The sequence below is a fragment of the Mobula hypostoma genome, chromosome 21 (genome assembly GCF_963921235.1).
Source record: "Mobula hypostoma chromosome 21, sMobHyp1.1, whole genome shotgun sequence".
NCBI classification, from domain to species: Eukaryota; Metazoa; Chordata; class Chondrichthyes; order Myliobatiformes; family Myliobatidae; genus Mobula; species Mobula hypostoma.
In genome coordinates, this window is record NC_086117.1 from 61,634,195 (window position 1) to 61,658,472 (window position 24,278).

Below are 24,278 nucleotides of genomic sequence, written 5' to 3' on the forward strand. Positions count from 1 at the left end.
CCCCGGGACACAAGGGGGGGGGTCCGCTAACCCAACATGGTCACGTGTGGTGACGAGGCAGTCTGCAGCAGGCGCACGGATACAGCCCCAATGCAAAACATCCAACACTAAACAAAAGAGCTACTGCAACAATTCGACGGGGAAAACAGGCCCATTATAATCTGATATAATCTCAATGTAGGATATAGCGGTGTATGTGACTAAAATATCCACTTCCAACGGATAAACAGATGCACATCCTGGGCACTAATTGATGCTAGCGGATGAAGATACCCCGGCAGGTTGTAGCACCAAAGCCGGTCTGAATCATGTGATCATAAATTCCTTCACGGCGGTACCGCCTCCTTTGGGCGCGGATTGGTTCGTTTCTGGCGGAGTGGTAGGAGGCCAATGCTGCTACCCCGTCCAACGATTGGGTGTACGGCGGCGTCAGTCGGTGTGAGTGACGTGAGCGGCAAGTGCCTCCGGCACCTGCGCTGTTGGAGCCGGCTGGAGAGGTCTGGCGCTTGCGCAGTGGGGGTCTACAGCTGGACCGTGGAGGGGCGAGTTTGCCGGTGGTTTGGAGCCCCGCGGGCACTCCGGCGACCAACATGGCACAGATTCTGCCTATCCGCTTCCAGGAGCACCTGCAGGTGGGCGGCTAGTGCCATGACACACATGCTGCGCCTTGGGGAGGGAAGGGGCGGTCGGTGGGTGGGGGGCGCTGGGGCTGGTTGTTAAGCAACCGCGGCCTAGCTGGGGCTGCAGCCCGACTCTGGGATATGGGATGGTGGGAGAGAAGAGGGAAGGGAAGTGAGTGGGTAGGTGGGCATGAAAAAGGATTCATGGAACTGGGGTTATTGGGTTGGGGGGAAGGGAAGAGGGCCGGTAGGGGTAAGGGGGGAGTATAGGGAGAGTATCGGAATGGGAGAGAGTCAAGTGAAGGGGAACGGGAGTTACTGGCTCAGTGGCAAAACAAGCGGGCAAGTTGGGGAATGGGAGTGAGGGCATCAGAATGGCATAGAGATAGTGGAGGGGGACAGGAGAACGGGAGTTATTGGGTCGGGGTGGGCATTTGGGGAAGGGTATCAAAATGGGAGAAATTTGGAGGGATGGGGAGTTGGGGAAAGGGAAGAGGGGAGTGTAGGGGGAGGGTATCAGAACGGGGAAGAGTCAGGAGGGGTAGAGGGGGATGGGAGTTATTGGGTTGGGGGAGAACGAGAGTTAAAGGAAGAAGGCTGGGCGGTAAGGAGGTAGTTTAGGGAGGGTATCAGGCTGGGAGAGGGTCAGGGTGGAGGGGCACTGGGGAATTGGAGTTATTGTGTCAGGAGGAATGAGGTGGAGTAAAGGAGGTCTGGGGATAGAGGGAATGGTGCTGTAAATTTATTCCCCCCCTGCACTTCCCATCTTCAAGCCTTGGGTTAATCACTGATGACCCCCACACCCAATTTTCTTGGTGGCTAATCTGTTTTAGGGGCACAATGAGAGCTAATTGTCCTCTATATTGCAATAGACTGGTGTATTAAGTATAAAGTATTATGCTGATGGGAGTCTCTTCCCACCCCCTCCCCCCATCTGCTTGCCCAGCCAGGGTCGATACTTGCAGCAGTTGCTTCATTCCCTGCAGATGTTTCATCTCTTGGGGATAATCTGAGTGGTGAAAGGTTACTCTACTGAAAGCTTCCCACTTCTCTGTGAGGATGGATGTTTGATGGTACCCTTCTGCACAGAGCCAGTGGCATGCTGTTTGTTTCTACAAACATGCTTTAATTGGATGAATTTCTAACTTGCCTGTTTCACCTTCCAAGCCATTGAATTAAACGATAAGGAAATATACTACAGATACAATACTGCGCAAAAGTGTTAGGCTTTTATATATATAATGTTGGAGGAACTCAGCAGGTCAGGCAGCATTTATGGAAAACAGTAAACAGTCATGTTTTGGGCTGAGATCATTCTTCAAAACTGAGAGGGAAGGGAAGTTTCCAGAATAAACTAGTGGGGGGAGGGGTGTGGAGGAAAGAGGACAGCTAGAAAGTGATAGGTGAAGCCAGGTGGGTGGGAAAGGTCAATGGCTGAGAGGAAGGAATCTGATAGGATAGGAGAGTGGACCATAGGAGAAAGGGAAGGAGGAGTGGACTTGGCAAGTGATAGGCAGGTAGAGGTCAGAGTGGGGAATAGAGATGGGTGGTGGGAAATTTTGTTCACCATAAGAAGAAATAGACATTTGTGCCATCAGGTTGGCGGGTACCCAGACAGAATAAAAGGTGTTACTCCTCCACCCTGAGAGTGGCCTCATCTTGGCACAAAAGGAGGCCATGGATTGACACATTGGAATGGGAATCCCTTTTTTTGTGTTTCCCAGCCACCTTCCTATTTTAACCAATATACAGTACTAAGCAAAATTCTTGTGCACCCTAACTATATATATGTTCCTAAGACTTTTGCATAGTACTGTACATTTGCAGTAGTTAGTAAACTTAAAATTTCTTTGATCCCTGCTTAAAAACAATAATTTCTAAAGTGGTAATGATTTTTTTTGTTCCTATCTGGGATACGCTGTTTGTACTGTACTGTACCTTCAGTGATGAGCTTCCTCTTATCCTCTGTGACAGCCCTGCAAACTGGCAAAGCCAGATTTACTTATGGTAATGGTGCGAAGACTTCCAAGACCCACTCGGGAAAAACAGTAACAGTTTGCTTTTCCATACTCAGCAGCCACAAGCAGACATCCTCTTTTATTCTGGCAACTCTTTCCCCCCCCCCACCCCTTTCTCAGTCCTGAAGGAGGGTCTCGGCCCAAAATGACGTCTATCTATTCATTTCCATAGATGCTGCCTGACCTGCTGAGTTCCTCCTGCGTTTTGTATGTGTTATCTTGGTTTTAGATCTCAAAAAGTTCAAAGTAAATTTATTGTCGAAGTACATATATGTCACCCTATACAACTCTTGAGATTATTTTCTTGGGCATTCAGAATAAATACAAATAAACACAATAGCATCAACAAAGCAGACAGCCAATGTGTTAAAGACAAACTGTGCAAATACAAACAGAGAGGGGAAAAAACATTAAATATCGAGAACAGGAGATAAAGAATTCCTAAATAAAAGTGAGTCCATAGTTGTGGGAGCAGTTCAGTGATGGGGCGAGTGAAGTTTTCCCCTCTGGTTCAAGAGCCTGATTCTTGAGGGGTAATAATGTCCTGAACCTGGTGGTGTGGGTCCTGCGGTCCTCAGAAGGGAGCATGGCCTAGTTGTTTGTTCCTTGATGATGGATACTGCTTCTCTGCGATAGCATTTCATGTAACTCTGCCCAGTGGTGTCTTCACTTGTCCTGTCAGTCTTCATAGTCTTTATCATGAATCCTAGAGTTTCATAATTCTCACTGGTTATATTGTAGCTAATTTTGCACTTTCCAGTACAGGGTTTGAAATGTGCCAAAATTGTGTCCGTACCACTGAATCTTCACTGGAGTTTGACCTTAAATCTTCCCTCCATCACTTGTCACAACCCCCTGTGTATTTGTTGCAGTGTTTATTGATTGGGTTACAAGATGTCACAAACATTTAAGTGATCAGCATCTGTGGTTATGTGAATTGAATTTTAATTGCACTGTTACAAGGTGGTGTTTTAAACAAAAATGATCATTGTAATTTCAAATCTTTGTGTTGAATTTTGATCCTCACATTCAAACATATATTCATTATCAGAAGCTTAAGTTCGATAGTTCATCCTTAACGTGTCTTTACTAGGTTGTCATGTAGCATTAAACTTTGACCTTTAACTGAGTAGTTATCCTATTGCAACACAGAGAGGCACGTCAGGTCGGTAACTGGGGCAATGGTGGCAAGGTTCAGTATATCAACAACCTGGTAACTTTGGACATGCTAGATTGCAGAATCAGTGGTCGGTGTGATCTCTGGGTTGAAGGTTCTGTTCCTGTGGCATCTCCTGCTGACTGCAATCTCTGTACAGTCTTGCCTTTAAATTGGATGAATTAGTTGTGTTGAATATTAACACTCTTTCGTAAAGAATAATTGTAAGACTGTATAGAAATGATGTGCAACAAATTCTGAGAAAGGATGATCTAATCAGGGTAATGGTTCATTCCTAATCATTTCCCCTCTACCACCACTCTGCTCCGTCTAGCGGAATTAGTCCTTGCTCTTAATAATTTCTCCTTTGGCTCCTCCCACTTCCTCCAAACTAAAGGTGTAGCTATGGGCACCCGTATGGTCCTAGCTATGCCTGCCTTTTTGTTGGCTTTGTGGAACAATCTATGTTCCGTGCCTATTCTGGTATCTGTCCCCCACTTTTCCTTCGCTACATCGACGACTGCATTGGCGCTGCTTCCTGCACGCATGCTGAGCTCGTTGACTTTATTAACTTTGCCTCCAACTTTCACCCTGCCCTCAAGTTTACCTGGCCCATTTCCGACACCTCCCTCCCCTTTCTAGATCTTTCTGTCTCTGGAGACAGCTTATCCACTGATGTCTACTATAAGCCTACTGACTCTCACAGCTATCTGGACTATTCCTCTTCTCACCCTGTCTCTGCAAAAACGCCATCCCCTTCTCGCAATTCCTCCGTCTCCACATCTGCTCTCAGGATGAGGCTTTTCATTCTAGGATGAGGGAGATGTCTTCCTTTTTTAAAGAAAGGGGCTTCCCTTCCTCCACTATCAACTTTGCTCTCAAACGCATCTCCCCCATTTCACGTACATCTGCTCTCACTCCATCCTCCCGCCACCCCACTAGGAATAGGGTTCCCCTGGTCCTCACCTGCCACCCCACCAGCCTCCAGGTCCAACATATTATTCTCTGTAACTTCCGCCACCTCCAACGGGATCCCACCACTAAGCACATCTTTCCCTCCCCCGCCCCCACTTTCCGCAGGGATCGCTGCCTACGCGACTCCCTTGTCCATTCTTCCCCCCCCATCCCTCCCCACTGATCTCCCTCCTGGCACTTATCCTTGTAAGTGGAACAAGTGCTACACCTGCCCTTACACTTCCTCCCTTACCACCATTCAGGGCCCCAAACAGTCCTTCCAGGTGAGGCGACGCTTCACCTGTGAGTCGGCTGGGGTGATGTACTGTGTCCGGTGCTCCCGATGTGGCCTTCTATATATTGGCGAGACCCGACGCAGACTGGGAGACCGCTTTGCTGAACACCTACGCTCTGTCCACCCGAGAAAGCAGGATCTCCCAGTGGCCACACATTTTAATTCCACATCCCATTCCGACATGTCTATCCACGGCCTCCTCTACTATAAAGATGAAGCCACACTCAGGTTGGAGGAACAACACCTTATATTCTGTCTGGGTACCCTCCAACCTGATGGCATGAACATTGACTTCTCTAACTTCTGCTAATGCCCCACCTCCCCCTCGTACCCCACCTGTTATTTATTTTTATACACACATTCTTTCTCTCACTCTCCTTTATCTCCCTCTGTCCCTCTGACTGTACCCCTTGCCCATCCTCTGGGTCTCCCCCCCCCCCGGTCTTTCTTCCCGGACCTCCTGTCCCATGATCCTCTCATATCCCTTTTGCCAATCACCTGTCCAGCTCTCGGCTCCATCCCTCCCCCTCCTGTCTTCTCCTATCATTTTGCATCTCCCCCTCCCCCTCCCACTTTCAAATCTCTTACTCACTCTTCCTTCAGTTAGTCCTGACGAAGGGTCTCGGCCTGAAACGTCGACTGTACCACTTCCTATAGATGCTGCCTGGCCTGCTGCGTTCACCAGCAACCTTGATGTGTGTTGCTTGAATTTCCAGCATCTGCAGAATTCCTGTTGTAATGGTTCATTCCGTTTATTTGAAATATAGTGTGGAACAAGCCCTTTGAGTCACGCCGCCCAGCAGCCCCGATTTTAACCCTGGCCTAATCATGGGACAATTTGCAATGAACAATTAACCTACCTACTGGTATGTCTGTGGACTGTGGGAGGAAACCCACATATTTCACGAAGAGGACGCACCGACTTCTTACAGATGACAAACATGAAGAAAGTCTGCAGGTGCTCGAAATCCAAAGCATCGCGCACACAATGCTGGAGGAATTCAGCAGGTCAGGCAGCATCAATGGAGAGGAATAGAGTTGGCATTTTGGGCTGAGACCCTTCTTCATCTTGCATTTGGAGTTAGAATGGACTTGCAAACTCCACTCTGAGCTGTGACAGCATTGTGCCAACTGCTGTGTAGTCAAGGTGTGACCTAGCACTTCGCCAGCTCCGTTGTGAAAATTAGGCTTGAACCCAGACAGGCAGGCAGGTGACAGAGTGGGTGCAGGATCTTAGAAAAGTGTACAGAATAGAGGGGTAGTGATAGGAGAGAATCAAGGAGACTTTGCCCATAGCAGAGATGTCTAAATTACAGTTCAAGGTAAATGTTATTATCACAGTCTTGTATGTGACTATATACAACTCTGAGACTCTTTTCTTGTGGGCATACTCAATAAATCTATAGAATGATAACCATAACAGAATCAATGAAAGCACGCAACTTGGGCTTTCAAACAGAATGCAAAAGACAACAAACTGCTAATACCAAAAGAAAGAACAATAAATAAATAAACAACGAAGAAAACCAAGGTGGCATGTTTGAACAATTGGTGTCCTGTCACACTCACCTCAATCATAAGCAAATACTTTGAGAGGCTGGTCAAGGTCTATATCTGCAGCATGCTACCGCACATAGACCCTCTACAATTCGCCTACCGGCACATCACACTACATGCTGTCCTCACTCACCTGGAGAAGAGGGATGCTTATGATTGAATGCTGCTCTTGGACTACAGTTCAGCATTCAACACCATAATCCTCCGCCTCGACAAGAAGCTCAGAGACCTCAGCCTTCACCCTGCCTTGTGCAGCTGGATCCTCGACTTCCTGTCAGATTGCTGGCGGGTGGTAAGGATGGGCTCCCTCACCCCTGACCCCCAGCACAGGAGCCTCCCAGGGCTGTGTCCTGAGCCCCCTCCTCTACTTGCTATACACAACAGTGGTTAAATTTGTAGATGACATGACACTATTTCCAACAATGATGATACAGCCTGCAGAGGAGAAGTCAACGCCCTGACACGGTGCCAAGAAAACAAATTTTCCCTCTATGTCTAAAAAAAAACCAAGGGATTACAGGGGGAACAGAGACAGCCTAGCCCCTGTTGACGTCAGTGAGATTATAATTGAGAAGGTGAGTAGTTTCAACTTCCTTGGTTTAGTTATCTCTGAGGATCTCACCTGGACTGAACATACCAGTTGTGTGGTGAAAAAAGCACGGCAGTGCTTCCTTCATCTCAGATGAACTTTCTACAGGGGCACCATCAAGAGCATCCTGTCTGGCTGTGTCACAGCCTGGTATGGGAACTGTACTACCCTCAATCACAGGGCACTGCGGAGAGTGGTAGAGACAGACCAGCACATCTGTGGGTGTGAATTTTACTCTGTTCAGGACATTTACAGCAGCAGGTGCATAAAGAGGGCCTGGGAGATCATCAGGGACCCCAGCCACCCCAACCACAAACTGTTTCTGCTGCTTCCGAGTGGTAAATAGTACCGCAGCATTAATACCAGGACAACTTCTTTCACCAGGCCAGCAAATTGATCAATACATATTAATCTGATTACATATCTGACTCTACATGTATACAAAACAATTACATATACAATTTCTCTACCTTGCTGAGGCGCAGCGACAACTCGCGGATACCTCCTCTTATTTACCCCTCGATCGTGACCCCACTAAGGAGCACCAGGCCATTGTCTCCCACACCATCACCGACTTTATCCGCTCAGGGGATCTCCCATCCACTGCTACCAACCTTATAGTTCCCACACCCCGCACTTCCCGTTTCTACCTCCTACCCAAGATCCACAAACCTGCCTGTCCTGGCCAACCTATTGTCTCAGCTTGCTCCTGCCCCACCGAACTCGCTTCTGCATACCTCGACACTGTTTTATCACCCCTTGTTCAATCCCTTCCGACCTATGTTCGTGACACTTCTCACGCTCTTAAACTTTTCGATGATTTTAAGTTCCCTGGCCCCCACCGCTTTATTTTCACCATGGATGTCCAGTCCTTATATACTTCCATCCCCCATCAGGAAGGTCTCAAAGCTCTCCGCTTCTTTTTGGATTCCAGACCTCATCAGTTCCCCTCTACCACCACTCTGCTCCGTCTAGCAGAATTAGTCCTTACTCTTAATAATTTCTCCTTTTGCTCCTCCCATTTCCTCCAAACTAAAGGTGTAGCTATGGGCACCCGTATGGGTCCTAGCTATGCCTGCCTTTTTGTTGGCTTTGTAGAACAATCTATGTTCCGTACCTATTCTGGTATCTGTCCCCCACTTTTCCTTCGCTACATCGACGACTGCATTGGCGCTGCTTCCTGCACGCATGCAGAACTCGTTGACTTTATTAACTTTGCCTCCAACTTTCACCCTGTCCTCAAGTTTACCTGGTCCATTTCCGACACCTCCCTCCCCTTTCTAGATCTTTCTGTCTCTGTCTCTGGAGACAGCTTATCCACTGATGTCTACTATAATCCTACTGACTCTCACAGCTATCTGGACTATTCCTCTTCTCACCCTGTCTCTTGCAAAAACGCCATCCCCTTCTTGCAATTCCTCCGTCTCCGCCGCATCTGCTCTCAGGATGAGGCTTTTCATTCTAGGACGAGGGAGATGTCTTCATTTTTTTAAAGAAAGGGGCTTCCCTTCCTCCACTATCAACTCTGCTCTTAAACGCATCTCCCGCATTTCACGTACATCTGCCCTCACTCCATCTTCCAACCACCCCACTAGGAATAGGGTTCCCCGGTCCTCACCTACCACCCCACCAGCCTCCGGGTCCAACATATTATTCTCCGTAACTTCCGCCACCTCCAACGGGATCCCACTGCTAAGCACATCTTTCCCTCCCCCACTCTCTCTGCATTCCGCAGGGATCGCTCCCTACACAACTCCCTTGTCCATTCGTCCCCCCCATCCCTCCCCACTGATCTCCCTCCTGGCACTTATCCGTGTAAGCGGAACAAGTGCTACACGTGCCCTTACACTTCCTCCCTTACCACCATTCAGGGCCCCAAACAGTCCTTCCAGGTGAGGCATCACTTCACCTGTGAGTCGACTGGGGTGATATACTGCGTCCGGTGCTCCCGATGTGGCCTTTTATATATTGGTGAGACCCGACGCAGACTGGGAGACCGCTTTGCTGAACATCTACGCTCTGTCCGCCAGAGAAAGCAGGATCTCCCAGTGGCCACACATTTTAATTCCACATCCCATTCCCATTCTGACATGTCTATTCACGGCCTCCTCTACTGTAAAGATGAAGCCACATTCAGGTTGGAGGAACAACACCTTGTATTCCGTCTGGATAGCCTCCAATCTGATGGCATGAACATCGACTTCTCTAACTTCCGCTAAGGCCCCACCTCCCCCTCGTACCCCATCTGTTACTCATTTTTATACACACATTCTTTCTCTCACTCTCCTTTTTCTCCCTCTGTCCCTCTGAATATACCTCTTGCCCATCCTCTGGGTCACCCCCCCCCGTCTTTCTTCCCGGACCTCCTGTCCCATGATCCTCTCGTATCCCCTTTTGCCTATCACCTGTCCAGCTCTCGGCTCTATCCCTCCCCCTCCTGTCTTCTCCTATCATTTTGCATCTTCCCCTCCCCCTCCAGCTTTCAAATCCCTTACTCACTCTTCCTTCAGTTAGTCCTGACGAAGGGTCTCGGCCTGAAGCGTCGACTGCGCCTCTTCCTATAGATGCTGCTTGGCCTGCTGCGTTCACCAGCAACTTTGATGTATGTTGCTTGAATTTCCAGCATCTGCAGAATTCCTGTTGTTTACATATACAATTTTAATGTTTGGGCAACTCCTCCCACATTTCCCTTCCTATTGCTTGTACATTGCAACAGAGACGCAACATAAAGGATTTTACTCCCTCATGTTGTGAGATGGATGTAAGAAATGAAATAAATCTTAGATCTAAATATCGAGAACATGAGATTTTGAAAGTGAGTCCATAGATTGTGGGAACATTTCAAAAATGAGGCAAGTGAAATTGAACGAAGTTATTCCCTTTGGTTCAAGGTTATAGGTTGGCAGGGGGTGTTCTAAATTTCTTGACGTATAAGGTGGCACAGAGGCTTAGTGGTTAGCACACCACTTTACAGTACAGGCAACCCGGTTTCAATTCCTGCTGCTACCTGTAAAGAATTTGCAAATTCTCTGTGATTGTGTGGGTTTCCTTTAGGTCCTCCAGTTTCCTCCCATAGTCCAAAGACACAAAGTCCATCCAGTAGATTAATTGGTCACTGCAAATTGCCCCATGATGAGACAAGAGTTAAATAGGGATTGCTGGACAGTGCAGCTCAAAGGGCTGGACGGCCCTATTTTGCGTTGTATCTCAGTGAATAAATAAATATTAAACCTAATCCTTCTGTGCCTGTTTCAAGTAGCCCATCATTTTCTGGGACTGAGACTTTCCAACCTCTAAGAAATTTCTGCATAACTAACTGCTTCTAGATTCTCCCACTATTTTCATGGATTAGGTTTATTTGTCATTTGTACATAGAAACATACAGCACAATGCATTGTTTGCTACATATCTAATCAGCGAGGATTGTTCTGGGGTCAACCCGCAATAGTCGCCACCCTTCAGGCCTGCGGACAACTCACTAACAGTTGCGTTCAGCTGAAGTTAGCATGCTTAAGGGAAAGGCTTTTGATCTTTTGGAGCCACCTGGAAACTAGTGCGATAATACAGCTCCTATTCCATGGGACGAGGCATCACAAGTTAGTGGGATTGGTAGGAAGGGGTCAAAGTGCGTGAGCACCCCTTCTGAAGTTATGAGTCTTTCAGCTTCTTGAAACGTTTTCTCACAGCTCTCAGTCCACTCCCATTGTGTCCCTGTTTGTAATAGTGCATTTAGTCGGTGTAGGACTGTGGATAGGTTAGGCAAGAACTTGTGGTAATAGTTCACTAGTCCGGGATATGCTCTCAGCTGAGACACTTTCAGATGCTGGTGCCTTAAGCACAGCTTCTATCTTGAGATGTGTGTAAGCCATCCTTGTTGGTCAAGTGCCTACAGTATGAAATTTCCTCTTTGAAAAACTCACATTTCTGTCGATTACAGGTATCCCCCACCATCCGAAGGTAAAGCGTTCCTATGAAATGGTTCATAAGCCGGAATGTCGTAAAGTGAAGAAGCAATTACCATTTATTTATATGGGAAAAATTTGTGAGCGTTCACAGACCCAAAAAATAACCTACCAAATCATGCCAAATAACACGTAAGACCTAAAATAACAGTAACATATAGGAAAAGCAGGAATGATATGATAAATACACAGCCTATATAAAGTAGAAATACTTTTCTACAATCATTGCCGCACTGTCCTCCGTAGCGAAAATCTCACGCAAACGCTCTTGGCAGAAACACTGTCTCCAGTAACCTTTAAGCTATGAAGCTGCCAAATCATACCAAATAACACATAAAAATACACAGCCTATATAAAGTAGAAGTAATATATGTACAGTGTAGTATCACCTACTGGAATCGGGAAGACAGCACCGAGCACACTGATGATGGTGTGTTAGGCTGAGTCGTCGGAGGTTGGGGTGGTGCAGTGGTCCCCACCCTCCAGGCCGCCGACCGATACCAATCCGCAAAGCATGCAGCGGTAGCCGGGACGCACCCAGCACATCTTTAAGAGAAAAGCCGAAATAAATAAGCTAATTAATAAGGTGCCACCTGGCACGTAAATGTCGGCCCAGATCAGAGGCGATGCAATTGGTAATGTAGGTCTTTCGTAATAGCAAGGTGTCGTAAAGCAAACGTTCGAAAAGCGGGGGACGCCTGTAGCTCTGAGCCCATATTCTCATAACATGGTGAGCACTTGTTCAAGGTTAGAAAGATGTTCCTCATCATCCTTGCCGATGATAATGATGTCATCCAGGTAACACTGAGTTCCTGGAATCCCCTGCAGGACCTGGTCTATTGCCCTTTGCCAGATTGCAGGAGCTGATGCTATCCCTAACACCAACATGTTATACTGGTAAAGTCCTTTGTGTGTATTTATTGTCAGGTATTTCTTGGATGCTTCATCGATTTCCATTTGGAGGTAAGCCTGGGCCAAATCGATTTTTGTGAAATGTTCCCTTCCTGACAGAGAAGCGAAGATGTCCTTAATACAAGGTAGAGGATACTGTACTGTGCGGAGAACTGGGTTAACAGTCACTTTAAAGTCACCACATATTCGCACCTTGTTTGGTTTTCCTGGTTTTGTGCTGGAGGTTTTCTTCATTACTGGAACAATAGATGTGACTCATTCACTCCAATCCACCTTTGACAGGACCCCAGTCTGCTCCAGTTTTTTCAGCTCTGCCTACACCGTAGGATGGATTGCATATGGCACTGGTCTGGCTTTGTGAAATTTTGGGCATGCATTTTCCTCAATCTCAATCCTTACCTTCGTGCCCTGAAGTGTTCCTATTCCTTTCATGGACACTTCCTCAGAGTCAGCAAGTATTTGTGACAGTCTCTCAGATGTAACCTTGCTGCCCTCTTTTGCTGACACATCTAGTGCCTTGATGGTGTGCCAATCCAACTGGATTTTCCTGAGCCATTCACATCCCAGCAACGGTGGTCCTCCATTTTTCAGTATATAAAGGTTCACCTGCTGTGTTTTGTCTCCGTAGGTCACTGTCATTGTAATTTTGCCTTTGGGACGCACCTTCTGTCCTGTGTAAGTCTTTAGCAATAGTTTAGTTCGTTACAGAGGTATGTGAGAAAACAGTCATTCGTAGTTGTGTACAGAGATCACTGTTAAAGCGGAACCTGTGTCCAACTCCATTTCAGTCTCACACCTGCCACTTGTGGAGTGACCCATATTACTCTCTGATCATCTGTCTCTTTCACGCTGTGAAATTGCAGACAAGACAATTCACTTTTGTCTGAGTCATTTTCATCAGAACTGCTTTTTTAAATTTTGTGTGCATTGTTGTGTTTTCCTTTCTGGGGTTTCTTGTTTCTCTGTATCTTGTCCTTTTTCTGCTGTTTACTAGCTTTGCATACTCTGCCAATGTGGCCCTGTTTGCCACAGTTTCTGCATTCTTTGTCTTTAAACCAACAGTCATCAGGGTCATGTGACCTGTTCCCACAACGGCAACATTTCTTTCCTTCCTTTCTGTTCAGTGACGTTTTATAGGTAGCGTATTCCAGCGATTTTTGTTGTATCTCTGAAACACACCGTGCTGCTGTTTCCCATGATATTGCAGTGTTCAGTGCATTCTGTAATGTGAGGTCTTTTTCACACAGGAGGTTCTTCTGTGTCACAGGTTCTCCTTGCAGTCACAGCACGTTTCACTTGACTCACGTGACCTTTTCGCTAGCGCAGGCACACTCCGTCTAGATGCGTGTCGCTCCTTTTCATCTGCCTTCTGGGGCAGGCAGACTCTCAGCCCCTGGGGGTCAGCGCTGGCTGTGGTCTCGCCTGGATGTGCTGCAGCTCTGACTGTGTCTCTTGGTCTCCCAACGTTCCCGACCCCTCTCGGACTCGCGGCTTCGCTCTGCCTCCTTCTCCCACTCATTGGCTCGTTCCTTGCACTCTTCCTTCAAGTGTCGTTATCAACTAAAACCCGGCGTTCCAATAAGATGTAGGTTCATTAACCTTGTCGCCAATTTGTTGTGTATGTGGCCTGGTTACACAACAATGCTATTAATAAAAACGCTGGAGATGGCAGCCAAGTTTCATGGTTCTTTACTGGCAGAAATCTGAACTCGACACATACGTACAGATCAATACGCGCCGAATAATGCATGCTCAATACGCATCTAATAGCGCATGCAATGATGTGTTACTACAACATAAAGTAGTCCCTTATCCTGTAGGCTATACAATACACAACCCTCTATCTCTTTCAATTAACTTCCCAGCTCTTTACTTCACCCCTCCCCCTCTCCCACTTTCATTTATCAACAGACAATTCTTTCTCCCCTGCCCCCACTTCCTTATTCTGACCTCTCTCTTCTCAGTCCTGATGAAGGGTCTCCACGCAAAACGTCGACTATTCACTTTTTTTCAGTAGGTGCTGTCTAACCCTGAGTTTTGCCAGCACATTGTGTGTATTTCTCGGTGGAAAAAGCCTGCTTACATTTACCCTATCTATACCTTCAATAATTTTGAACACCTCTATCAAATCTCCTTTCAAAAATAAAGTCTTAACCTATTCAATTTTTCATTATAACTCAGGTTCTCAAGTCCTGGCAACAACCTTCTAAATTTTCTCTACTCTTTCAATCCTATTTACATCTTTCCTGTCAATAATTAAATTGCTGTTATTTGCTGCATCTTTCAACAACGCCTACGGACACTCGGTGAAAATGCTGAGGATACATGTCTGCCTTGATAGATTGGAGACAAGCTATTTATTAATCCTGTCTCCAGCATTTCAGTAGGTGTCTTCAGTGAAAAGCTGTGACGGAAATGCAAAGCTAGTGCCACTGAAGAAAATGCAGCAAGGTTTCAGGGCACAGCGGACAGATTGAATGCTGCAGAGGGGATGTAAAGCAGAAAAATGTGAGGTCATCTTTACCCTCAAACACTGTGTTTAAAATAGTGAGAATGAAAAATGTTGCTGCTTAAAGATTTCCAGATGTCCTTGTGGGCAAAGTGGCGGTAGTGTGCAGTTGCAGCAACCAATAAGGTGGCAGCAGGCAGCATGTGATCGTTAACACACGAGTCTCTAGAAATCTTGAGCAAGTTGCTGAGTGTCTAGCATTTTGAGTAGGGGTCTTCAGGATGAAGCTTATTGGCGTCTGTACATGTATATAGTCAAACAAAATAACATTCCTCTGGACCACAGTGTACCCACAAAACATTCATCAAATGTAGTATATAAACCAAAATATTACCACAAATTTGAGGAAGGATGTTCTTGCTATTAAGGGAGTGCAGCGTAGGTTCACAAGGTTAATTCCTGGGATGGTGGGACTGTCATATGTTGAAAGATTGGAGAGACTGGGCTTGTATACTCTGCAATTTAGAAGGCTGAGCGGGGATCCTATTGAAACATATAAGAAGGTCTCGGCCTGAAACGTCGACTGTACCTCTTCCTAGAGATGCTGCCTGGCCTGCTGCGTTCACCAGCAACTTTGATGTGTGTTGCAAGATTATTAAGGGATTGGACACGCTGGAGGCAGGAAGCATGTTCCCACTGATGGGTGAGTCCAGAACCAGAGGCCACAGTTTAAGAATAAGGTGTAGGCCATTTAGAATGGAGTTGAGGAAAAACTTTTTCACCCAGAGAGTGGTGGATATATGGAATGCTCTGCCCCAGGAGGCTGTGGAGGCCAAGTCTCTGGATGCTCTTAAAGATAGCAAAATCAAAGGTTATCGGGATAAGGCAGGAACTGGATATTGATTGCGGATGATCACAGTGAATGGCGGTGCTGGCTCGAAGGGCCGAATGGCCTACTCCTGCTCCTATTGTCTATAAGTTAATAAAATATGGGAGGGGGCACGGTAGTGTAGCGGTTAGCACAACACTTTACAGTATCAGCGGCTTGTGTTCAGTTCCCGCCACTGCCTGTAAACACTTTATATGTTATCTGCGTGGGCTTCCTCCCGGTCTCCAGTTTCCTCCCACTGTCCAAAGACATAACAGTTGGTAGTTAATTGATCATTGTAAATTGTCCTGTGATTAGGCTAGGGTTAAATCGGGATTGCTAGGTGGTGCGGCTTGAAGGGCCAGAATGGCCTATTCTGTGCTGTATCTCAATAAAACACACAATTCAAATTGCATGCAGTGTGCAACACAGGCAAATAGTAACAGCTTGCTGTCCTAATGACAACTCCTTGGTGGTGGTAGAGTATTCATTCGTCTCACGGCCTGGGGGAAGAAGCTGTTACCTAGTCTGGCAGTCCTAGCCCTGATACTTCTGTATCTCCTTGTTGATGGTGGGTCAAGGAGAATGTGGGAATGGGTGGTAGGGATCCTCAACTATACTTCGGGCCTTTTGTCTGCAACCCTCTCAGTAAATGTCACAAATAAAGGAGGAGAAAGACTGCAGTGATCCTCTTAGCAATTTTTCCCATCTTCAGTAGGGTCTTGCAGTTTCCATACCACGCAATGATGCAGCTATGCAGGATGGTCTCGATGCTGCTGTAGCAAATTATTAGAATGGGGGCAGGAGTCTTGTACGCATCAAGGGTAAACGTGTCTTGGTGACATATAGGGCATGGGTGAGACTGTACCTGGAAAGTTGTGTGCAGGATATGCTTACATTAGAACAAGTGCAGCAAGCTGTCAGCAGATTAATTTCCAGTATGAAAATCAACCTGGTGCTCTTACTGCAGCCTCTGCTACACTGGTAAGACTTGTCGTAAATTAGGGGACCGCTTCGTCAAGCACTTCCTCACCATTTGCTACAAATGGGACTTCCTGGTGGGCAAACATTTTCATTCTGATTCCCATTCCTGTACCGACATGTTGGTCCATAGCTGTCCCTTGTGCCACGATAAGGTCACCCTCAGGGTGGAGGAGCAACACCTTGTATTCTGTTTGGTAGCCTCCAAATTGATGGCATGAATATCTATTTTTTGAAAACAAATTCCACCCTCTTTTTTTTCTCCTTTGTGACCTTTTACGTCTTCTTTCCTGCATATATACTTCCCCTGGAGGAATGAAATGGCCTCATTGAAACATGCAGAATTCCTGCTGGGTAGATGCGAGGTCTGTGGAGTCTGAAGCTAAAACTACAACGTTGGCTCTTTGTGACAGGTGAAATGATGCTTTTTTTATACTCAGATTTGAGTACATCTGAGAAGGACTGCATATTAAGGCAATCAAGGTTAGCACAGGAAGCCAGTGCTGAGGTTAAAAACAATCACCATTAATCTTATTGAATGATAGAACTGGTATGAGGGGCTGAATGGCCTGCTTGCTGTACATTGTGTTGCTGCTTGTGCTGAGTTTTACGATACCAACTGTTAACTTGGAAAGCTGTTCAATTACTGGCTCCTTTAGCATGAAGAGTAAGAATTTCAGGTTGTATATGTTATACATAGTCTGATATTAAATCTACCTTTGACGTAGTGGGGGTGTTCTTGATGTCTCATTGGTTCCGTTTCATCTGTTTAACCTTTCTGATTTGGGAAGGTCAAACAATCTTTCCAAGAAGCTATCTTCTCTACAAGTGACACACAAAATGCTGGAGAAACTCAGCAGGTCTGCCATCATTATCTTCAAGTGTCTAATTTTTTGGGTATCATTTACAAATGAATTGGGAGCAGGAGTAGGCAACATGGCCCATCTAGTTGGTCAGTTATATAATATGGTCCAGGTTGATTTGATTATACACACTCAAAATGCTGGAGGAACTCAGCAGGTCAGGCAGCATCAATGGTGTGGAATGAACAGTCGACGTTTCAGACCGAGACTCTTCATTGTGATTCTCTTGTGTTTAGGATCTGGTGGTACTGTCATTTTCACAACGTTTACCCATGGTGACGTTTTACTCTGTGTATCTGTCTGTTTCTCTAATTAAAGATAATTAAAGGGTCTGCTTCCACCACCCTTTCAGCAGGGAGTAGGAACAAGGCCTCAGAAAGGTGCCGTCCTTCATTAAGGATACCCAGCACCTTGGACATGACCTCTTCTCATTGTTAATGTCAGCAGGGAGGTACAGAAGCCCGAAGGCACACACTCAGCAATTCAGGGACAGCTTCTCCACCCCCCCCACCCCCCCATCATCCGATTTCTGAATGGATATTCAACCCATGAATGCTTCCTCACTTCTTAAAATTTCTATTTTGCACTACTTATTTAAGTATTTAATATATATTTACTATAACTTATAAATTTTTCCTCTTATGTATTGCATTCTACTGCTGCTGCAAAGTTAACAAATTTCACAGCATATTGTGGATCCAGAATTGGCTTACTCACAGAAGGCAAAGAATGGTTGTAAACAGGTCATATTCTGCATGGAGATTGGTGACCAGTGAACTCTGTCTTTTCTTCTTGGAGTGACGGAGAATGAGAGGTGACTTGATAGAGGTGTACAAGATGATGAGAGGCATTGATCGTATGGATAGTCAGAGGCTTTTTCCCAGGGCTAAAATGGCTAACGTGAGAGGGCACAGTTTTAAGGTGCTTGGAAGTAGGTAGAGAGGAGATGTCAGGGTTAAGTTTTTTTTACACAGAGTGGTGAGTGCGTGGAATGGGCTGCTGGCAACAGTGGGTCTTTTAAGAGACTCCTGGATAGGTACATGGACCTTAGAAAAATGGAGGGCTGTGGGTAACCCGAGGTAATTTCTAAAGTCAGTACGTGTTCGACACGGCATTGTGGGCCGAAGGACCTGTATTGTGCTATAGGTTTTCTATGTTTCTATGTGCTGATATTAAACCTGATTCTGATTTCAGCCTTGCTGTATTTAGCCCAGCGTGAGTATGTTTCTGTTTTTAAGTTGGAAATGGTATTTCTCAGCCTGGTGGCCTAAGGTTCAAATGTGAGTCATATTGTGTTGACATTTCTAAGTGATAGTGGATGTGAAAATAGCAGGCACTTGTAACCTGTTTAGGATTAGAAGTGGCTTGCAACCACTTGGCAGAGAAGTTCCGAAATTGCGGCTGAGGAGGGTAATTGTGGTACCCACTGAACAGTTTTTTGCTCTATGCTTATGGTTTGAGGTTTGGCGAAGTTGGTTAGGCTGATGTACAATTCCACATTCTACATCAGAAATGTGACTTAAATTTGTAAACAGCAGATTTTAATTGGTAAGCTAGTATAGTTTTTCTGGTTCGTGTTCCAGACTGGTTGTTCTGTACTTGGATTAAATTTGTGGTTTCTCTGGAATGTAACAAAGACTTTATTTTGCCTTGTCTGATGGCAAACTGAGAGGCCAGTAGAATAATTTTGTACTCGTCTTGCTTTAGCCAAAAATAAGCAGTAAAGCCAAGTAAGTTATTGGCTTGTTTTAGCAATTAAATCAGAATTGGGTTTAATATCACCAGCATATGTCGTGGAATTTGTTGTCTTTATGGCAAAGCAACGCAATCCATCATGCAGAAAAACATGAATTAAAGTAAATATATATAAACTAAATAATTAAGTAAGTAGTGCAAAACTCACGAGTTCAGTGTCCATTCAGAAATCCAATGGCGGAGGGGAAGAAGCTGTCCCTGAATCGATGGGTGTGTGCCTTCAGGCTTCTGTACCCCTTATGGTAGTAACAAGAACAAGGCATGTCCTGGGAGGTGGGAATCATTAATGATGGGCACCACTATTTTGAGGCTTCGCTCCTTGTAGAGGTCCTGCTTACTGCAGAGACTAATGCCCATGTTATGGCTGACAAAGTTTACAATTCTCTGCAGTAGCCCCCTGTCCCTGTAACCAGACAGTGATACAGCCAGTTAGAATGCTCCCTGTAGAAATTTGCAACTGTTTTCGGCGATATACCACATCATGTCAAACTTCTAACGAAATATAGCCACTATTGTGCCGCCTTCGTAGCTGCATCGATATGTTGGGTCCAGGATAGATCCTCAGAGATATTGACACCCAGGAACTTGAAACCTCTCACTCTCTTCACTTCTGATCCCTCTATGAGGACGGTGTGTGCTCCCTCATCTAACGCTTTCTGAACTCCACAATCAGTTCTTTGGTCTTACTGACACTGAGTGCGAGGTTGTTACTGTGACACCACTCAGCTAGCTGGTATATCTCACTCCTGTAAACCCTCTTGTCACCATTGAAATTCTGCCAACAATAGTTGTGTTGTCAGCAAATTTATAGATGGCAATTGGTCTGTGCCTAGACACACAGTCATGGGTGTAGAGAGAGCAAAACAGTGGACTAAGCACACATTCTTGAGGTGTGCCAATGTTGATTGTCAGTGAGGAGATGTTATTTTCAATCTGCGCAGACTTCTGTTCAGGAAGTCGAAGTTCCAGGTGCTGAGGCCCAGGTTCTGGAGCTTTTCGATCAGGAGGGAAATGACTTGTATATATGGATCTATTTTCTCAGTTCTTGCTGCTTGTTGATGTTTTCTGGCCCGGTTGTGTGAAGGCTTCAGGGAGTCCTGTTAGAATTGTTGAGAAAAGTGCTTCACAAGGTGAGATGGTCAAACAGATGAGATTGTACCAGTGGAGACGGGTCAACTGGTTACATTTGGAGCTTTATTGCTATTCCTCCATTTTAAAGTAAGAGTATTCTAGTCACTACATTTAAAATCTGTGCAAAACTATATTTAAATTATTTTTAGCAATGGTTGTCCTTTGAACATAAATCAAAATCGACTTTCTCGCACTAAAAGAATTACTTTCCTGCAGTTCACAATACCTTATAATGGGGGTTGGGGTGAGAGGTTTAAGATGCTGAGAGGTTGAGAGCATCAATGAATGTTTCCATCTATCATTTCAGAAGGAAACTTGATCAGAAATTTAGAATTGCACCAAAGGAATATTTATGGGATTCAAAGGAATTTTATGAAATTCGGAGTTATTGAAGCAGAGTATAACAGCCGAGCTATGATGCATCTAATATTAACATTGCTTTGACCTTGGTTGTCTCCAATCAGGATTTAAGAAGGGCAAATTTTTGATGGAGAAACTGAGATTTTACAAAATGGTGTATGGATGAAGAATTTCACTTGGAAATACTGGAAAACTGAGGTTCTTGCAGCAGTGAAATCTATAATACAGTGGATTCTGACTAATTGGGATACATTGGGACCTGTACGTTTTGGCCCAGTTAAGTGGCTGCCCCAGTTGGCCAAAGATGATGGAGTTAGTTAAAGAGCAGATTATTATTAAAATGGTAAAAAAAAATTCAGCATTCTGCTGTGTAGAAGGATTTAGGAGTGCTTATGCATGAATCACAAAAGGTTGGCTTGCAGGTGCAGCAGGCTATCAAGAAGGCAAATGGAATTTCATTGCTAGAGGGATTGAATTTAAGAACAATGGCAAATGGAATTTCATTGCTAGAGGGATTGAATTTAAGAACAGGGAGGTTATGCTGCAACTGTACAGGGTTCTGGTGAGGCCCCACCTGGAGTACTGTGTGCAGTTCTGGTCTCCTTATTTGAAGGATATATTAGCTTTGGAGGCGGTGCTGAGGAGGTTCACCAGATTGATTCCAGAGATGACTGGGTTAGACTATGAGGAGAGATTGAGTCACCTGGGACTGTACTCACTGGAATTAAGAAGAATGAGAGGAGATCTTATAGAAACATATAAAATTATGAAAGAGATAAGATAGAGGCAAGAAAGTTGTTTCCACTGGTAGGTGAGACTGGAACTAGGGGACATAGCCTCAAGATTTGGGGGAGTAGATTTAGGACGGGGATGAGGAGGAACTGCTTTTCCTAGAGCGTGGTGAACCTGTGGAATTCTCTCCCCAATAAAGCAGTAGTGCCTACCTCAGTAAATATATTTAAGACAAGGTTGGATAGATTTTTGCCTAATAGGAGAATTAAGGGTTATGGGGAAAAGGCAAGGAGGTGGAGATGAGTCCATGGCCAGGTCAACCATGATCTTATTGAATGGTGGGGCAGGCTTGATGGGCCTGATGATCTGCTCCTGTTTCTTAGGTTATGAGTTTGTACCTTCTCCCGGTGACCGTGTGGGTTTCCTCCCAGTCCAAAGTTGTACCAGTTGGTAGGTTAATTGGTCATTGTAAAGTGTCCTGTGATTAGGCTAGGGTTAAAATCAGGGATTGCTGGGCAGTGTGGCTGGAAGGGCCTCGTTCTGCGCCTCGTCATGCCCTTCACTCTCAATGTAGCATTGTTGAACTGCCTTCCTGGCTGTTGAATCTCACTGTATATCTCAGCTGCTCAGTCAACCAGAGCTGACATTGCATGCTTGGACAGGCATATCCTTATCTCACACTACAATGTTGAAGTAGTGTAACCACTGTCACATGCCAACACCTACTTGGAGCCAGAGTTGAGAAGTGAATGTCTGGTGGAGACCAGAAAATAACATTCAAGATGATTGTTGATGCCTTAACTCTTAACAGTTCCTAACTTGTGGAAATATTGAAATTGTTTCAATTTCAATCCCAGTTGTTTCTGGTGTCTCCAAGCCTGAATGCCTGAAACTGCAGTGAGCAAAACAGTTCTGAATTGTCTTGCTGTTTATTTCTGACCCACTATCAGTGAGAAAAATCACCGCTTTTTGAACACAAACACTTACAACTGATGTTATTTAAAAACTATTCCCTCGAAACATGGTGCAGTGCTAATAGCCATGCGGTTGACTCATTTAGAAAATGATCGGCGACTGGCTCCTGTCCCAATTAAGAGACATGGTGTCACAAATAAATGAAGGGAGTCCCGGGTACTTTATTGGTTGAATTTTGTTTTTCAGGAGTTGTCCCAAATAAGTGGCTGCCCCAATTAACTGGAATCCACTGTATTTGAGTTTAAAAACCAGTTTTGTGATGACTGGAGGACAAGGGTTCTTTACAGGTTTCCCACTCAAGGTTGAAATTTATGGCAAAAATAATCTAAGTGTAAATGCCTCAGGCTGAGAATTTGAAACTGTTAGCGAACTCAGTGTAGTATTAAGGATTTCCCCATTTCCAAAGCAATGTCTACTGAGACTGAATGTAGTTCATACTATTGAAATAGCACCGTCTATAATTTAAACTTAACTATTTTGCACTTGTTCCTGACGAGAATGGTACCACTTGCAATTTCTAGTATTTAGTAGCATTCAAATTGTGCGCTGTTCTTTGATAGTAATGCCTTAGTTTTGTGAAATACAACAAGAATTTTTTTGACCAAAATTAAAATTCCTTGAAGTTTTCAGTTGAGCTCCTTGGCTCACCCCGATCCAACTGCTGAAAAACTGACTTTGAACCTAAACCTTAGCAGTTTTTTTTGTTGTGCATTGGGGGTGAAGGGTAAATTTGCACTGTAATGTTATATCATTGGTCAACCTGTGAGGCTGAACTGTGATTGTCCATAATGTCTTTATGAGCTGTAGCTGTTAGTTACTGCCTGTTATGCCACTGGCGTTTAAAGCAACAATGAAAGTACTATAGTTGTTGGGGCAGTGATAATTCTATGGGTTTTATCAGTGATGAAGAAGGCAAATGTAATGTTAGCATTCATTTCAAGTGGACTGGAATATAAAAGTATGGATGTAATGTTGAGTTTTTATAAGGTACTGGTGACGCCTCACTTGGAGTATTCTGAGCAATTTTGGGCCCCTTATTTAAGAAAGGATATGCTGACATTGGAGGAGGTTCAAAGGAAGTTCATGGGAATGAAAGGCTTGTCGTATGAGTAGCGATTGAAAGTTCTGTGCCTGTACTTGCTGGAGTATAGAAGAATGAGGCGAGATCTCATTGAAACTTAACAAATGTTGAAAGGCCGATATAAAGTCGATGTGAAGAGGATGTTTCCTATAGTGGGGAGTCTAGAACTAGAGGGCACAGCCTCGAAACTAAGGGATAGCCATTCAGAACAGAGATGAGGAATTTCTTTAGGTAAAGAATGATGAATCTGTGGAATTCATTGCCACAGACAGCTGTGAAGGCCAGGTCACTGAGTATATTTAAGGTGGAAGTTGATTGCTTCTTGATTAGTCAGGGCATGAAAGGTTATAGGGAGAAGACAGGTGAAGGGGTTGAGAGGGATTATGAAATGGTGGAGTAGACTCGATTGGTCTAATTCTGCTCTTATGTCTTAATGGTAATTTCTACTGGCTGTCACTAGGCTGCAGCAGTGATTCTTGATCCTTCAGTCTGCGTGGGATTCTAATCTAGTAATCTGTGCACATAACAGTGTACAAATGAGACTTTCCAATGTAATGTGGCAGTGTCATCAAAATGTACATTGTGTTAGTGCCAGGAGTGACCAATTGATTATTTTTACTTGTTGGCTCATTCCAGCTAAGCATTTCTGTATAAAAGAGCAACAAAGCAATAGGGTATTTTTTTTTTCCCTCCAAGCCTGTTTTCATCCTTTCGTGAGACCAGGTCTTGATTGATTCGGTTTGTAAATGTGCCAAACCTCCACTGTCCTTGTACAGTTTCCTAACTCTATGCTCAAGGCTGGCTCTAATTTTTAAACTGCACAATAGTTCTACAGCTCATGACCAGGAATATTTATTCAGAATAGTGAACATAACACGGAACTTTACAGACCATCTAGTGACAGCAGTATCATCTCTCTGGTAATATGAAGCCCATAAAGTTCCAATAGTGCTTTTGGGTTCACCAATAAAGTGATGAATATGGACTATCAATCATTCGCTCATTGTGTGCAGTGTCGTA

At 45.0% G+C, this 24,278-nt stretch overlaps 1 protein-coding gene across 2 annotated transcripts in view; it reads left to right on the forward strand.

Moving 5' to 3' along the window:
* The first annotated feature begins 496 nt into the window (after positions 1-496).
* Positions 497-24,278, forward strand: part of cltcl1 (clathrin, heavy chain-like 1) — a 138,219-nt gene continuing 114,437 nt past the window's right edge. For both annotated transcript variants that reach the window (XR_010021242.1, XM_063074136.1), the window contains exon 1: positions 497-632. Coding sequence is in view for 1 of the 2 variants with exons in the window: in XM_063074136.1 (XP_062930206.1) it covers positions 591-632 (42 nt within the window). In the remaining variant the exon portion in view is untranslated. The remainder of the gene's footprint in view (positions 633-24,278) is intronic.